Source organism: Marmota flaviventris, chromosome 1 (genome assembly GCF_047511675.1).
Source record: "Marmota flaviventris isolate mMarFla1 chromosome 1, mMarFla1.hap1, whole genome shotgun sequence".
In the NCBI taxonomy this organism is placed as follows: Eukaryota; Metazoa; Chordata; class Mammalia; order Rodentia; family Sciuridae; genus Marmota; species Marmota flaviventris.
Window position 1 is genome coordinate 13,513,097 of NC_092498.1, and position 17,033 is coordinate 13,530,129.

Sequence of the window (17,033 nt, forward strand, 5' to 3'; positions counted from 1 at the left end):
GTTTAATATGGAATAATGATTTCTTGATAATGAGACTTGAGCATTGTTCATCTCTCCCCACTCTCTGTATCCAGCAGAGATCTGTGCTCAGAAACACTGAACAGTCACCACATGTCCTAGAAGGGCACTGCACAGAGCTGACAATGAACAGGGTGAAAGGACTACACAAGGTCCTGCTCATTAATATTAGTGATTTCCACTATGTTTATTTTCTTAACATTTTAATTTTGATATAATTTTAGACTTTCAGAAATGTTATAAGGCACATACAAATAATTTCTAAATATACTTTACTCAGATTCCCTATTTGCTAACATTTTACTATATTTTCTTCACACTGTATTTAAAAGAGAATTCAGACTCAAAGGAAAGGTGACATATTTGCTTTTCTAAATTCTTCTAGAAACGTCCCCCTGTATGACCACTTCCCTGGCAGAAATCTTCTTCTTGCCTAACTAGAAGCTACCTTCCTCGCTTTGCCCCGCCTGCTCTCTTTACCACAATACTGAACAGGAAGAAGGGTTTGCTCAGGGATACTGCCAGGAAGAGAGACAGTGAAGGAGGAAGGCTTTGCCTGAGCAGAAGGAACGTATTCTTAAAAGACAGGGTTCCTTCCCACTGCAGCAAGAATTACGCCACCAGGAAACCCTTACCTGGAAGCCAGCCCAGCCTCCCAAAGAGAGAGCAGGTAAGTCTTTCTGTCCCCTCTGTGTAGACTATTGACTCCTCCCCTATGCCAGATCCTCAGAGAATCCTGTTCTGTCATCTATCCCTGACATATTGAAGACTGAGGTTTCTACAACTGAAGTCAGTATGGCCAAGGCTACAAAGTAAGGTCCTTGGAAGCAAGGATGATTTCAAGACCAAGAATTCTTGAAATACAGAAGATTAACTCAGACAGAGTTTAGGAGGCACAAATAGGGTCAAGGCGAAGACCCAAAGCTAACAGATGAGTGAAGGAAAGGAGAATGCCAAGGTCAATTGTCCCCAACAGCACAATGTACAATGCATGTTCTGGGTATTCCTGGGTTTCCTTCTTCTGTCAATGGCATGCGTACCTTCCACACCTCCCTGGGCTGAGCTCAGTCCTCAAGAGAAGCAGCCATATCCCCAGATTCTGATGGTGTTACTCTGATTTCCACAGGCTCCAGAAACCCCTTCATTATGAACTGGCACATGATAATCTATGGGCTTATCGTAGTGGTGCTTAAATCTGTTGGAGTGACCTTATTTCTACTGTATTGTAAGTATTGAAGCAAACTCTTACCCCCAGCCTTCTTATTGTTTTGCTCTTTTACTCTTATTTTAGAATGCAGGGTTGAGTGTAAAGTTAAATGTCCACCTGAGGGCAACTAACCAGCATGAAGAAAACTGACAATCCCTATCTTACCCTCCAGCATACACAGTGGGCCAGGTTCCTGGGTCTACCTTGGAGATAAAGAACTGACCTACACAAAGTTTTTGTTACTAAAGTATTAGCTGGGCAATCTGAGCTGAAGTACTTAGCAGGCCTTGTTACTGTTGCTAAAATTTGAAAATACAGTTTCAATGCAATGGTAAGGCTGTGTTTACTGAGGGAAAATTTCTCTATGTGTACACATAAATTCATTCATCCAAATGAATTAATTAGGAAAAGATACCTCATATCAAAAGTTTTACTGCAATTAAACAAGTAGAATCTTCTCCAGTCCCTGAGCCAGAGGAGACAATGAATGAGGAAGGAAATGTGAGTAGGTCCCTGAGTTGGGTAAGAGGTATTTTCCTCGTGACCCAATCTGAAGGTGTAATTCCTACCACTTAAGAGAGAAGAACAGAAATATGAGTAGGTAAAGACATTTCAAAAACATGCACATGTCCACTGACCTGAGTCAGAGAGTTCAATATTCCCCATTAATGATCATGGTGCTCTAGCATGCCCTTGGGCTTGCTTGTTGTATTCATTGTGTATCCACATTTGGGCTGAGCCAATAGCTGATTTTCTTTGCAGTCCCGCAGATTCTTAACACAAGTAATGATGGGTTCAACTCTACCAGCAGCTATGGAACAGGTAACGTGCACAATAGTACACTCCTCTCTACCATCCAGCCTCTATGTGCTGAATTCTTAAAGACTTTCCTCAAGGTCTCCTTTCCCAAGAAATGTGGTTGCACAAGTGGTCCACAAAGGCCTTTTAATTAATTATCTTCCTTTTAAAGATGAAAAAACAAAACCAGATTTAGGGAAAAACAATTTTTTTCTTATGGTGCTAAGGATTGAACCTAGGGCTTCATGCTTGCAAAGCACATGGTTTACTGCTGAGCTATGCCCCAGCCCCTGAGTGAAAATATGATTCTCAGTTTTCTTCCTGAGGATGGAGTCACAGTAATATAATGTCAATGTGCTTCATAGACTCTGAAACAGTGCACAAGAAATGTTTATTAAGAAACTATGTACCACTCAAAATTTTGATATTAAGCTTCTTTTTTGTGGGCCAAATATTATGCTAGACCAAACATAGAAGAATAATTAACACAGGAGATACTAATCAGTCATCATCTATAAATCAAAAGACACAATACCAGAAGTTGCACAGGAATAACAAGGCAAGTAGGACAAAGCTCTTCCCATTAAAGCCATCTCCTCTTGAAGCCTTTCCCAAAGTTGCCCTCTGCTTCCTCTTAAGATACCTGTTTCTAAGACATCTTTAGGAAAAAGATCATTTCTTATTTGTATTTGTATCAACTGATGCACCCAATGAAGAAAATACTCAAGAAATATGTATTGGTTTCCTTCAGTTATAATCCCAAAGTAGTTTCTGATGAAACCCAAGCTACTAGATATTACAAAGAGTCTTGTGGAACAGAAAACTGATTAAAAAGTAATGTCTGTTTTATAAATATAATTTTAAGTAAACAATTTGGTATCTGAATAAACTAAAGTGGTCTTTATCCATAATGGAAAAGTAGGTCATTGAGAAGAGGTTTGAACAGCCAGCCTACAAATCATTGCAGTTGCTTGCTAAGATTGCCAGTGTTCCTGGGGAGGTGAGGGGATGAGACCTCTTAGAAGCCCATAAATTCCCCTAGTTGTATTTAATACGTATTAATAATGGACCCTTCTCTGCTTATAGGAAATATCTGGAATATTCACCTGCTTCCTTGTTTGCTAATACCTCCAGGATCCTGAAATTTGTTCCTGTTAGTCATAATCCTTAGAGCTGAGAAAGTGCTGAGAGAAGCATCCAAGAGTTGCAGGATTAAGAATTTTTGTAGAGCATTTAATAAGACACCAAGCACCACAAAGATGCAATGTGGAGTCGAAGGTGGAAATGCTCCAAACAACTTTTTTGAGGGATAACACTGTCAAAGGCATACATAAGAGCAAAAAATTTCCCCTGGAATATGAAATTCCTCAATTACTCTTCCATTTCTTGTTCCCCTGCTGCCCCCAGCATTTATACTGAATGCTATACCCCCAAAAGGGAAGGGGGACATGAAATAGGACTTGGGTGCTGAGCATGACAAATAATGGTACTAGTTAGATGGATGGTTCAAAGAGAAAAAGTATCTGAAAATTCTCAGAATGGCCAAGTACCCTTTGTCATCCCCAATGTCCAGACACAAATAGTCACAGGGACCCGACAGCCTGTACTCTGATGATTGCAAGTTATATTCACCACACAGTAACCTTTAGATTTTCTTCTCCATTTCAGTCCCACCATCTTTTGGGAGTACTAAGAACAGCTTAACGCCCACAAGCAGATACGGAACAGGTGAAGCATATGGTTTTAACCTCCTCGCCACCCCTTAGGTTTCCATGTACTAAATTCTTACAGACTTTTCTCATGGCACCCTTTCTTATAGAGCACTTTTGCTTAAAGGAGCCATAAAGTCCTTCTAATTTATCCCCTGAGTGTTCTCCATAAGGAAACAGACCAGACTGGATAAAATTTCTTCCTGGGTTGAGAACATTTTTCTATCAATATAATTGTTATTTTATGACTTCCCATTATTTTATGACTCAATTCCAGGGTTCACACTCTAGTCCACTAATCTCATTCATTCTCTCTCTCTCCCAACTCACCCCACATCTCTTCAGTCTGCCCCAAAGCCTGGGATTTTCATCAAAGAAGATGTTTTTTCTTGTCCACATCTGAACAGTCTTGGAACAAGAGCAGGGATGACTGTATATCAAAAGGATCCACTTTGGCGATTGTCGACACACCAGAGAAACTGGTGAGAGGGCTGGGGAATGGTACAGTGAAGCAGCCCTCCCACAGCAGCCTCAGTAGGTAGAGATGGTGGCAATGTAGTGGAGCAGGGCTGGGTGATTGGCAAAGAATGGAGAGGTGGCTGGATGAAAGGTTCAAACTCCTTGTTCTGAACCTAGAGTTGGGAGACTTCCTGGTAGCTGTGGGCAAGTTCTTTAGCTCCATCTGAGCAAGAAATTCAGACTCTGTGTTTTTTTCCAATAAGACACAGCAGTAGGCTACTTTCCTAGGGATGGGCCAAGGCACTCAAACTGCCGAGAATGACCAAAGAACTAATGCAAATAAAGTTATTTTAAAATTACTTATATCTTATATCTGTGAACACTTCACAGATATAAGATATTAATGTATCATTCCAGTTTACACAGTGAAGAAGGAAGATATGAATCAACCACATTAGTAATATTAAAAGCAAAGAATCATATAATAGTGTTTGCATTTTATTATTGTGATAATCAATATAGATAACATTATGCAAAATTTGTTTATTATCTCCTTTTACTTCAAATAATCCTGAGGATGTACTGTTATCTATATTTTATAAATGAGTAAATTAGGGTACAGAAAATAACATGCCGAAGATCATACATCTAAATGACAGAACATGAAATTGAATTCAGATCCCTCTGACTACAAAACCCATGCTTTAATCAACTTTAGGCCACACTGTATTTTAGTTTATAGTTACCTTCTCTTCAGATCTAAGCATTTGCTGGATGTTAGGCACTGTGCTATAAGTACTGTTCTTGTCTCCTCTCCCCTTTATCTCTCCATCCTCCTCTGAAAAGTCCTCCTGTGGTTGAGAAAAATTTGAAAGAGGGTCTTCTTGATTTGGGGTGAGAATCATAATGCTGTAGATTCTCTAGGGCCAAAAACCCAGGTGGAAACAAAAAGACACCTTCCAGTAGAAAATTAGGAGCAAGGCAGAGGGGAGAAAAGAGGAAATAAAGGGAGAAGGGAGAAGAGAGAAGATAATGAGACCGGAAGCTGATGGCTCTTTCCCTCTACTTGCCCAAGTTCCATCCTTGGCATTCTCCATGCTTCATGCTAACCTCAGAAAATGTTCATCACGCCAGTGGACTGCTGGTGACTCTCAAGTCAACATATTTCATGATCACCTAGTTCAACCTCATTTGGAATATAGAATTTCTGACCATGAAAATAATTCTATGCAGAGGGGCATGCCAAATAAAAAAAAAAGATGTATATGAAATTACCTGGTTTTGACTGTACAGTTTCCCTTCCCCATTCCCTCAGTGTGATCCTAGGTCATTTTCTAGGAATATAAATCCTGCATCCCCTACACCAGTCCTTCTGAACCAGAAGCCTAGCAACCTGTGTTTTTGTAAGTCCTCTCGGTGATCTTGGTGCCTGCAAAACTTAAAAACTTCTTCTCTAGGGTTAATAGCAAGTGCCAGTGATACCCAGTCTCCTATCTCTAACAGCTTTATTAGTTCCCTGAATAAAATACAGTCATGTTCCCATTGCCTATAGGAAAGCAGCAGTAAAGGACTTGCTGTTGAACTGTTTGTTTCTTTTTTAACTTCTAGGAGTATCTCCAGCACATTGCAAATGCTGAGAAGTACTTTATTGGTTTAACATACCAGTCTGCAGAGAAAAAGTGGCGTTGGATCAACAACTCAGTGTTCAATGGCAAGTATGTGAATATCCTGCATTGTTCTGGGGATATTGGTTTGCCTCAAAAGACCACACCTGAGAGTCATCCTGAAATAGTTCAAAGACTTATACTCAACTCCTTGTTCTAGTTTTCTCCTTTCTTTCAACCCGTCTAGTCCTATAAACACATTTCCTATAAATTTTTCATTAGGGGAAAATATCAAATATTTTTCATAATAAAAAATAGAAGAGATGAGAGAAGAGTATTCATATAGTAAATAATTTTGTTCAGAGTAAGAGCCAAACAAATCCACATATATAGCAATTTTTTTTGCTGTATCTCATAGATCTCCAAATTACACATCATATGTTCTTTCTAAGTGCCTACAAGTTTTCCTAGATGTAGATCCTTTATATATCAAAGGCAACTTGTCTATTCCTTGAAGCTGTGATCCTCTAATTCAAAAGAGATATCTCCAATGAATCATTCCATGGGGATAAACTTTGGTAGAAACCATAATATTCTCAGGGCTCATATGAAAATGCTGAGTTAGAGAGTCAACAAGTCCAATCCCCAACCTACAGCTGGCCTTCCCTACAGAGGAGAGAAAATTAATATTTATTCAGTATTTTCTTTTCTGTTTGTTTGTTGTTCTTGTGTGTGTTTAGTTGTAGATGAATACATGGTATCTTTATTTATTTTTATGTGGTGCTGAGAATTAAACCCAGTGCCTCACTCATAGGAGGCAAGCACTTTACCACTGAACTACAGCCTTAGCCCCGTATTCAGTTTTTTCTAATATCTAACTCAATGCTAAGCACTTATATTATTTCCTTTAGTGTTCACTAAGATGCCATAGAAAAAGCTCAACAGACAGTTGAACATAAGAAAGGCTTAGAAATGTGTTGAGTGCCATATAGCTACTTAATGATATAGCTACAGTTTGATTCCATATTTACTTGAGCTCAAAACTCATCTTTTCCATGAAACCAGAGTCTTTGCAGTTAGACTGAGAACTCTGAATGACTGAAAAACTGGTGGGGAAAAGGCCAACAGACACTATCATCAAGATTCTCCTAAAGCCAAGAAATTTCTTTCCTACTTTTTTCTATACTCTTGCTACAAACAATCCTATAATACTAAAATATTATTTCTAGGGCTAGGAATGTGGCTCAGTGGTAGAATGATTGCCTGGAATGCCTGAGGCCCTGGATCCCCTAGTACCCTCCTCCTACACACAAATCCTCTTGAAAACATTATTTCTGGGGTAAAAGAGACCACCAATGAGATGTTTCTGACCAAAGACAAGTGAGTTAGTCCAAAATTCTGGAACTCTATGAGTACTCATAGAAGAGAATAATTAAAAGGAAAAGGTGGGGTTTAGAGCTGCACTGAGGGAAGCTTGGCTTAGAAGACGTGGTCTGAATTGAAATGGAAGGCCCAGTGCAGAGGAGGAGTATATGTAAAACTAACTAGTCAGTCAATCAAACTTCCATTAGATTCTGAAATCTGTAAAAGGCAAAACTGAAATAATGAGCCTTGACCACACTCTCTTTTCTCCTTCAGTATTACCCATCAGAATCAGAACTTCAACTGTGTCACCATAGGCCTAACAAAGACTTTCGATGCTGCATTATGTGACGTCAGCTACCGCTGGATCTGTGAGAAGAATCCTGAATGATTGCAGTTCTCTGTGACAAAAAACAAATAAACACAAAAGAGAATAGTTACAATCAGGACTGGTCTGGGAAATGCAGAACATCAAAACCCTGTGACAGTCTTCAACAGGTCATTGGCAGAGCTCCAGGGCTAACGGACCATCCACTTTTATACATACACTTACATATATACAACCAGGAAAACTCCCCATTCTGAGCCATTCCACCCAACCACATTTCCTGTATGAGTCAAACTTGTGACACTTTTTGGATTCCCACAGTACATCTAGTTAATGGTTCTTTTATCCATCTGTCCTTTAACATCTAGTTAAAAGTCCTTGTCTGTATGAGATAATGAACTGTTATATTCTATATTCTAAAGGACTGGATGTTGGCCATCTCCAGGAGACAGGGTCAGTTTTATAAAAATAGCACAAGTATGGAAATGAGGTTTGTTTCTACAGAACTGAGAATTTCTGACTGATCAACAAGGTTTAGCCTGTTGACAGTTTGTTTTATCCTCATTGGACATGAAATACACCAAGGAGAACCTATAGAATGAACAGGTATTAGAATCATTTAGAGGACAGAGTGGGTGGAAGAAAAGTGGACTCATCTTCTTTGATGTCAATTAAGCCCCAAAGATCACGGCATATTCTTTCATTCCATTCATGAGATACCAGGTATATCCTACTGACAAAAAGAAACCTTGCACTGGTTAGCATATTGACCCACCATTCGTCAGGTTGGCCAAAGAGGAAAAAGAGAAGGGCCATGCAGAAAACACTGGATGGAGGAAAAGGGTACGCAGAGAGAAAGAATGGAGTACCAGGGATAAATAGAAATCACATGAAAGGAAAAATGACATTCATTTGGTCATCCTAGAAAAACAGCAAGAAAAAAGTAGAAAAGTCTTGGCTGTTCTCTATATTTATAAGAAAATATCAAATACTCACACATCTCAAGACATGAAAAGAAAAAAAGATAAATCTGTTGTCTTCAGTAATAAGAGTTAAACCATGGGGATGACCATATAAAATTAATGGAAATTATTACCATTTGCATCTAGTAACAATGTATCACAGTAATTAATGTATATATGATTAATCGAAATAAAATGCTGCAAAATTTATCTTTTATTACAACACTAAGTACTGTTTCTAAATTCCTAGGTTTCATAATTGTTGGTTCATTGGCATAGTCATTTAGAATTTTTATAAATGAGATAACAGTAGTTGTTAGAAGTTGCCTGAAGGAGGTTATCAGAAATAATTTGAGTTTGGAATGGAACAAATATCAGAATTATGTTAGTACCCTGTGGAAATACAAATTCTCTGGTGGTTTTAACAAATAAGTGCCACAGGAGAGGAGCAGGGAAAGGCTGAGTCTACAGTGAAAAAAAGAATCAACTGAGGGCTGGGGATGTGGCTCAAGTGGTAATGCACTTGTCTGGCATGCACGGGGCACTGGGTTCTATCCTCAGCACCACATAAAAATAAAATAAAGATGTTGTGTCCACTGAAAACTTAAAAATAAATATTTACAATTCTCTCTCTCTCTCTCTCTCTCTCTCTCTCTCTCTCTCTCTCTCTCTCTTAAAAAAAAAGAATCAACTGAATTCTAACCACAGGTAAGTCCCAGAACTCAGAAAACAGAAGGAAATCACAATCCTTCTATGTTAAGAAAAGAGAACTGTAATTGCCACACTTCTGTTTTATGACAGAGTAATAACAAACTTCAAAGGCCAGGAAATGTAGACATCTAGTAATTTCCCCAAAGAAAAGAAGATACTTCTGTGCAAGTTCTGAAAAAGCCCACTGAGTTGGGGTAGGGATAAGACTATAAAGTATGCAGGAGACATGTGGACTTTGATATAAAGTCTTTATTGTAGAGGGGTCTCAGTATCCTCAAGAGGGTGGATAAATGTGATGTTTATTAGGCAAAAGTGGTAGGGTTTTTAAAAAATGAATATGTAGTTAATCACTGGGTTAAAGTTCTGATTTTGCTTCTAATATGCTGTGTGAATCTGTACATATTTCTTAATTTCCTTACCTATAAAATGGGGCAATGATACTCATCTCACAAAATTCTTGTACATATGAAAATAGATCCTCTTTATATATCTTAATGGCAATAAACATTAGTAGATGCACTTTGCGGAGGACTTGAAGTTGAGATCTTCATTCAAAAAGTAACTTTTCTATTTGCTAGAAGCTGAATGTAAGCAAGCCAATTAGTTTCTCAGAACTTGTGTACTCACTTATAATATGCAAATAAAAATCTGTCCAGTTCCAAGAAAGGTGCCTCAAAAATTCTGTGGTCAATCCACATGGAGATCAAAGCCATACTTTTTCATGGCTACCTATGTGGGCCTAGCCAAGGTCAGTCAACCCCCATCCAACCCTTAGACTCATCAACAAACCTATCTGAGGTCATCAGCACCACCAGCTAAGCCTAGCCTAGATCAGCTGAAACTATTCATGAAATAAAATTTATCGCTGTACTCCATTGGAGTTTTGTGGTTGTCTCTTACACAGAAAAAGCTGTGTCACTCTGAAATAGTTTTCTAACTCACTATTAGAAAAAGTAAAGGTCTTTAAAAGGCTTACTTACTAGGCTGAATATGATCTACATTTCCATTACTTCTCTCCATTTTCATATTCCCTTACATTCTCCTTTGCTTGCTCCATTCCAGCATCTTTGCCTTTGTATTCCCTAGGATCTCTCCATTTATTATTATTCACCATGCTTGGAATGGTATTTCACAGATTTCTAAGTATCTCACAATCTTTCCCTCACAACCTTATAATTTCAACACTCCCCCTAAAAGATATTTTCTTTCATTCCTATTTCTCTTTCTTTTATAGCACTTACCTACCAACTAACATTACTACATCTAGTTTTAATAGCTTTATATAGCTCACATGCCATAAAATGCACTCATTTGCAATGAACAATTCAATTTTTTTATATATTCACAGCTATATGTTCAACCATCACCTCAAAAAACTACAACTGTCCTATTCTTTTATTCACCTCAACCCTGTGCAACCACTGGCCAACTTTCTATCTCCATAGATGTTCATATTCTGGATTTTCATATGAATAGAGTCTATAATATGTGGTCTTTTTGACTGCCTTCTTCCACTTAGCATAATGTTTTCAAGGTTCCTCAATGTTGTAGCATGTATTGGTGTTATAGTTTGGATCTTAAGTGACCCTCAAAGATCCATGTGCTAAAGGATTATTGCCTATGATGGTGGTATTGGAGATGGTAGAATCTTTAAGGGGTAGGACCTACTTGGAAGTCATTAGGTCACCAGGGTAATAACCTTGATTGGGACTGTGGTTCTCTAACCCCTTCTTCTTCATCTCTTTTGCTCTCTATGCATGAGGTGAGTGGTTTTGTTCTACCATGTGCTTCTATCATGATGTGTTGTCACACCAAAGGCCCAAAAGCAATGGGGCCAACTGATGATGTGGGAACTGAAACCTCCAAAACTAGGAACCAAAATAAAAATTTTCTGTTTATAAGTTGATCCTCTCAGATATTTATTATAGTGGCAAAAAGCTAACTAGTACAACCAGTAACCCTTCTTGTAACTGAATAATATTCTATTGTGTGTGATCATGGGCATTTGGGTGGCTTCCATCTTTTGACTATTATAAATAATGCCACTATAAACATTCATGAACAAGTTTTTAAGTGTATGATTTCAATTCTCTTGGAAATAAACCTAGGAGTGGAATTTCTGGGTCATATGGTAATTCTATGACAAATTGTTAGAGGAACTGCCAGTTTTTGAAAAGCAACTGCACCAATATACCTTCCCATCAGTGGCATGTGTGCTTTGCAATTTTTTCCACATCTTTGCCAACATTTGCCATTGTTTAACTTTTTGATCCTTGCTATCCTACTGTGAATCAAATGGTATCTTATTTGATTTTGATTTACATTTCCCTTAATGCTTAATTTTGTCAAGCATCTTTTCATGAACTTGTTGCCTATTTGTGTGTGCTCCTTGGAGAAATATCTATTCAGATACTTTGCTCATTTTAAAATTGAGTGGTCTTTTTATTGAGTTATAAGAACTCATTATATAGTCTGGATACAATTCTCTTATCTGATATATGGTTCACCAATATTTTCTCATCCTGTTGGTTGCCTTTTCACTTTTGACTTTTTCCTTAACATACAAATGTTTCTAATTTTGATGAAATCAAATATTTTTTTTCTTTTGCTCCCTATGCTTATGGCATAATAGTCATGAAATCATTGTCAAGTTCAATGTCATGAAATTTTCCACTTATGCTTTATTCTAAGAGTATTATAGTTTTGTCTCCTATCTAGGTATTTAAATCATTTTGAAATAATTTTTGCTTAGCATAAAGTAAGATTCCAAAAACATCCTTTTTCATATGAATATTCAGTTTTACCAGGTGTTGAGTTTTTAAACATATTATTGAAAGTAGTGTTCTATTTTTTTTTTCCATTCTTTAATTCATTATAGAAGCACAGCAGTCTTAGCCTCAGGACTTATTCTTCCCAGTGAAATCTGACAACAGCTGATTATACTCTTTTCTTATTGCCTTGAAACAAGCCTATACCCTGTTTAAGGCTGCCCCTGTAGCATGTCCTTTAATGAAGACAACAAGGAACAGAGGGGCAACTGACCAACTGTAGACAAATAATGGGAACAAAATAAACATTTGTTGTTGCAAACTACAAAGATGCTAAGGTTTTACCATAACATAATCTAGCCTATCCTAACTGATAAAAGAATGAATAACAAGTAATTCAGACAAAGATATGCAATTAGCATTTCATGAGTTAGTAGTATACGCTATTTAGGATTTAGTATAGGCTATTTAGTATAGGTTATTTAGCAGTTAAGAGATGAACTCTGGAGACCCCACATACTAACAATACAATCTTGAGAAAGCATAGCCCAATCTACACCTGTGGAGCCTAATCCCTTGGAACCTCTTTCTACAGTACGACTGGAAAATTTATCATGTAGGCTGGGTATTATTAGTAACTGTGCTATTCTATCTCCTGGTGAAATTACTGATATACCCTTTGGAGAACTGGCTATAATTTTTATTTCACCTTCATAATCGGGATCAATTACCCCAGGATTTATCATAAGTCCTTTTAGAGTAGAAGAACTGCGTCCCAATAATAAGCCTACTGTTCCTTTGGGAAGAGGTCCTTTTACCCCTGTGGGAATGATTTGAACTCCCATCTCTGGAGTTAGTACTGCTCTGGCGGAGGCGCAGATGTCCAACCCTGCGCTTCCTCTGGTTTGTCTGATGAGGGATCTAATGGACAATGTGTCCTGGGCACTACCCTGATGGGGTTGCTGGGTTCCTCCAGTGGTCCGTATATTTGTGGTTTTGGGCCCCGGAGCATTGGGCCCCCCTGTCCATTTTTTGGCAATGGAGCCCGATGCCTTTCTCCATGATATCATGGATAAACACCTGGTCCTTGTTCGTTTTTTGATAATGGAGTACCCTCTATGGTGGTTTGAGAACAGCATTCATTAGCCCAATGTCTCCCTCTATGGCATCGTGGGCAAATACCTGGTATTCTACTCCTTTGATACCTAGTTTTGTTAAACCCTCCTCCTCTGGGGCAATTCCTTTTAAAATGTCCTGTTTGTTCACAATTGTAGCATGTTCTTGGCCTGGCATCTAAAGCCTGTTTTACTGCAGCTGCCACGACTTGCTCTTGTTCATTAATGTCTCTACATAATTTAATATATGTTTTTGAATCTTCATGTTTCCATGGTCTAATGACTTCTCTGCACCAACGATTCACTTGCTCATAAGCCAGTTGTTTTATTAACGGCATTGCTTGTTCTATATTCCCAAAAACTCTGGTAGCTGTTTGAATAAGCCTATCTACAAATTCAGCGTAAGATTCATTAGCTCCTTGTATTACCTTAGATAATTGACCTTGTAAACCTCCATGTCCTTGTAAAGTCTTCCATGCCTTAACTGCATCTACAGCAATTTGTGCATATACACCAGGATCATATGCAATTTGTTGCTGCTGATCCTCATAAGGTCCCTTTCCTAACAACATATCTAGATTTCTCTGAGGATAACCAGCTGCTGCATTTCGCCTAGCCATCTCCTTGCAAAATTCCTCATTGGCAACCTTCCATAACAGGTATTGTCCTCCATTTAGCACAGCTTTACACATATTAGCCCAATCTGCTGGCATCATGTTCAAGTTGTTAATGGATCCGACCATGCTTACAGTGAAGGGTGCTTGAGGACCATAGGTTGTTACAGCCTCTTTTAGCTGCTTCACTGTTTTTAAATTTAAAGCATGGTGAATTCGCTGTCCTCCTGCCTCAAATACAGGGCATGTTAATATTTGAGATCCTGTCTCAGGATCCCAACTATCAACTGCAGGGGTTGGGGGCCTCCCAGCATATGGAGGTGACGCTGTTTGTTGGACACTTACGCCCTCTGGTGATAAAAAGGTGTTAGCAGCAGTCTCCTGTAGAGGTGGCACTATTGGTTGGACACTTACGCCCTCTGGTGATAGAAAGGTGTTAGTAGCAGTCTCCTGTTGTAACTTTTCCCCTGATGGCTTTTTCTGCTCTAAGCTTTCTTCCTCTATCTGACTAGCTCAAAAGACCTTCTCTTTTACTTGAATCTTTTCCTCTTTCTGACTAACTTGAGAGACCTTCTCTTTTACTTGAATCAATATGTCTTCTCCTTCCTCTACCTTTGTCTGAACTGAAGGCTTTGGACTAAGCAAACAAGATACCAACGTCCACAATGGCAATGTGCCAACTGGCAGAGTCCCTGGGCTTTTCTTTTCTATTCTTTTTAAATCTTCACCATGATGGTTCCAACGTGGTATATTTAACAACTCCTCCTTAAAAAGCCATGGGCTACATTTTTGTATTGTATCAACGTATGCCCTGACTGCTCTTGATTTTACTGGGATGCCTTCTTCCTCTAACAATTTACTTAACACTCTTTCGGTTTGTTTTTTACTAATTTCTGATCCCATATTTCTACTATAATACAACCCAACAAGATGACGCCAAACAAAACCGAGACAGAGTGAAACAAAATTGGAACAACACAAAATCATTATAATAGCCTCCTGAAATGTCCATCCGTCCTTTCTCCCTATCTGTTCCTCAGATGTGAGCAGTTTTTCTTCCATCTTACACATCTCCAGGGACAGGCAACTTAAAACAAAAGTGAAGCAAAACAAAAGAATAATCTTAAAATGGCTGCCCATCCTCTCGCCCTTCCTTCAGGGGCGAGCAGTTTACCTTATCACTTACCCTCAGTCATTCCCGTGCGGCCCACCAAATGCCACAGTCTGGCTGGGCACAATTCAGGAGCCACTTGTCAAAAGAAACGAACTTTATTTTTAGAACCACACATGCCAAACAAAACAGCTCCTCAGGAAAAACCTTCAGAGCCCAACTGCCACCACCAGCTTCCCACAAGCCTCTCAACCTCCCCCACTCCTCCTGCTCTTGAGGCCGATTGGCTGGGTCGCGTGGGCAGAGCCAAAAAAAGTCCCCCAATGAGCAGCTCCATGGTCTGAAAGGGCGGGGAAACAGCCCAATGAGCATCACCACAGAGGAGCCAATCAGTTGGCAGCTAGAAGTTGCTGGGGCTGCTGTGAGCCAATCATCAGCTGGCAGTTGGAAGTTTGCTGGCAGCTGGAAGTTTGCTGGCAGCTGGAAGTTTGCTGGGGCCCCTTCGGCTGTGGCTCTCAACACTGGAGACCCCACATACTAACAATACAATCTTGAGCAAGTCAATTACCATCTGTATGTAGTAATAGAAATTAACTTATGTCATTGTTTTATGGCTGAAATGATTTCTTCTTTGTTTACAAATAAAAAGTTAAGTGCCATATTTAAGCATTATTTCTTAGCTTAGGTTCCCAGAGGCCAAGAATTTAAGAGTTATTATTTCACTAGTAAATACATTCCATGAGAGCAGGCATGAGTGACAAAGGATATGAAGCTGAGAAAGAAGCCTATAAAACCATAAAAGTCTGCATTGTTAATCTTCATGTTACTAAGAGCAATTTACTGCAGGATTTGGGGTTCTACCTACTCTAGAATATGTATAAATTATGTCTCATAACTATTTCCTCTAAAAGGAAAAATTATCTACTGTCTTCTACTTTCAAAAATGTACCCACTGGTCAGTAACTTCCCAGAATTTCTGGGTTGTTAAAGCATGGCTTGGATGTCAAGTGGGTCTCTCTTTGATGAAATCAATAGGGAAGGCCTAGGACCAGATGTGAGAAGTGCTTCTAACAGGAATAATATGAAATATCATATATTTCATAATATGAAATATCAATTCTACTCTGACTACTATACATGCAAAACAAGTATTTCTGTAATCAATTTGGAGAAAAAGGAAAGATACTTAGCATAATAAGAATCTATTGCCCCAAAAGCCAAAGGTAAAAGAGTCAAGACATTGGTTCCTTGTACACAGATAAAGTAATTACTATGTCAGAACAGACTTCCTTACAATGGACAGTATCTTCTTCTTCCAAGAGTAATATTTTCTCCATATCAGGCATTCTAGAGCATAAGGTTATGTTAAGGAGAGTGTGTAGTCATATATACATACACTTCCATTTCTTAATATTTTTCTTGAGCTCTCAGTTTCTATGTTAAGCTCTGGAGAGATTTCCCAACATGTTTGGATTTAACATCAGCCTCCACTTAACCAAATATATCCTCAGTTGGAGAAATATATGTGTGTAATTAAATAAGTCTTATTGAAGTCTTTAAAACAAGTGGAATATTGAATGAATACATCTTTTAAAGTGCATAAGAGAAATGAAATTCTTTATTTTGTATAGGAAGTACATACACATGGTTACGAAAATAAGAATATTAAAAGGCATACAATGAAAATCTCACTACCTCCCCCATCCCATCTGCCAACTCCCACTCCCACAATCCCATAGCAATCAATTATTACTTTCTTATGATACCTCCCACAAGCAAACATGGCAAATATGAATATATTACTCATTTCTACCCCTTTCCTACATAAAAGTTTGAATATTAAATCCAATGTGTTTTGTTCTTCTCACTTAGCAGTACAGCTTGGAGATCAGTTTCTACTCATTGCAGAAAGAATATTCATTCCTGTTACAGTTGCATAAAACTTCAACATACAAATAAAATACTATTTAACCAGTCACATACTGACATTGCATTCAGTATCAATATTTGGTTGTTACTAGATGCTGTTCTGGATAAATTTGTGCCTATGTCATAAGAAGTGGAAACATTGATTGGGAATACCATGAGTGGAACTGGGGGAAAGGTGATAACCAATGCTGGAAAGAGCAGCACAGTGGAAAGCTGGACAATGGCCTGGAGGCCTGGGGTTTGTGAGGAGGGAAGGAAAAGAAGAGAAAAGAAGAGCCCAGGAATACTTTGCAGAATTGGAGCCACCAAAAGAGTAACACAAAGAGAAATCAGCAAAG

General features: G+C 38.6%; 1 protein-coding gene across 3 annotated transcripts; it reads left to right on the top strand.

Annotated features, from left to right (window-relative positions):
* The first annotated feature begins 505 nt into the window (after positions 1 to 505).
* On the top strand, positions 506 to 7,600 carry Clec5a (C-type lectin domain containing 5A). Of its 3 annotated transcripts, none has more exons than XM_027952182.3 (7): positions 506 to 688; positions 1,145 to 1,243; positions 1,988 to 2,047; positions 3,692 to 3,751; positions 4,078 to 4,214; positions 5,800 to 5,902; positions 7,434 to 7,600. In XM_027952182.3, the coding sequence occupies exons 2-7, from the start codon at positions 1,165 to 1,167 to the stop codon at positions 7,472 to 7,474; spliced, it is 480 nt and encodes a 159-aa protein (XP_027807983.1). In that variant the 5' UTR covers positions 506 to 688; positions 1,145 to 1,164; the 3' UTR covers positions 7,475 to 7,600. The 3 variants fall into 3 exon arrangements, with proteins under 3 accessions (XP_027807983.1, XP_027807981.1, XP_027807982.1); XM_027952180.3 differs by having other exon boundaries at positions 512 to 688; positions 5,800 to 5,906; XM_027952181.3 differs by lacking the exon at positions 1,988 to 2,047 and having other exon boundaries at positions 513 to 688; positions 5,800 to 5,906.
* The last annotated feature ends 9,433 nt before the right edge of the window (positions 7,601 to 17,033 follow it).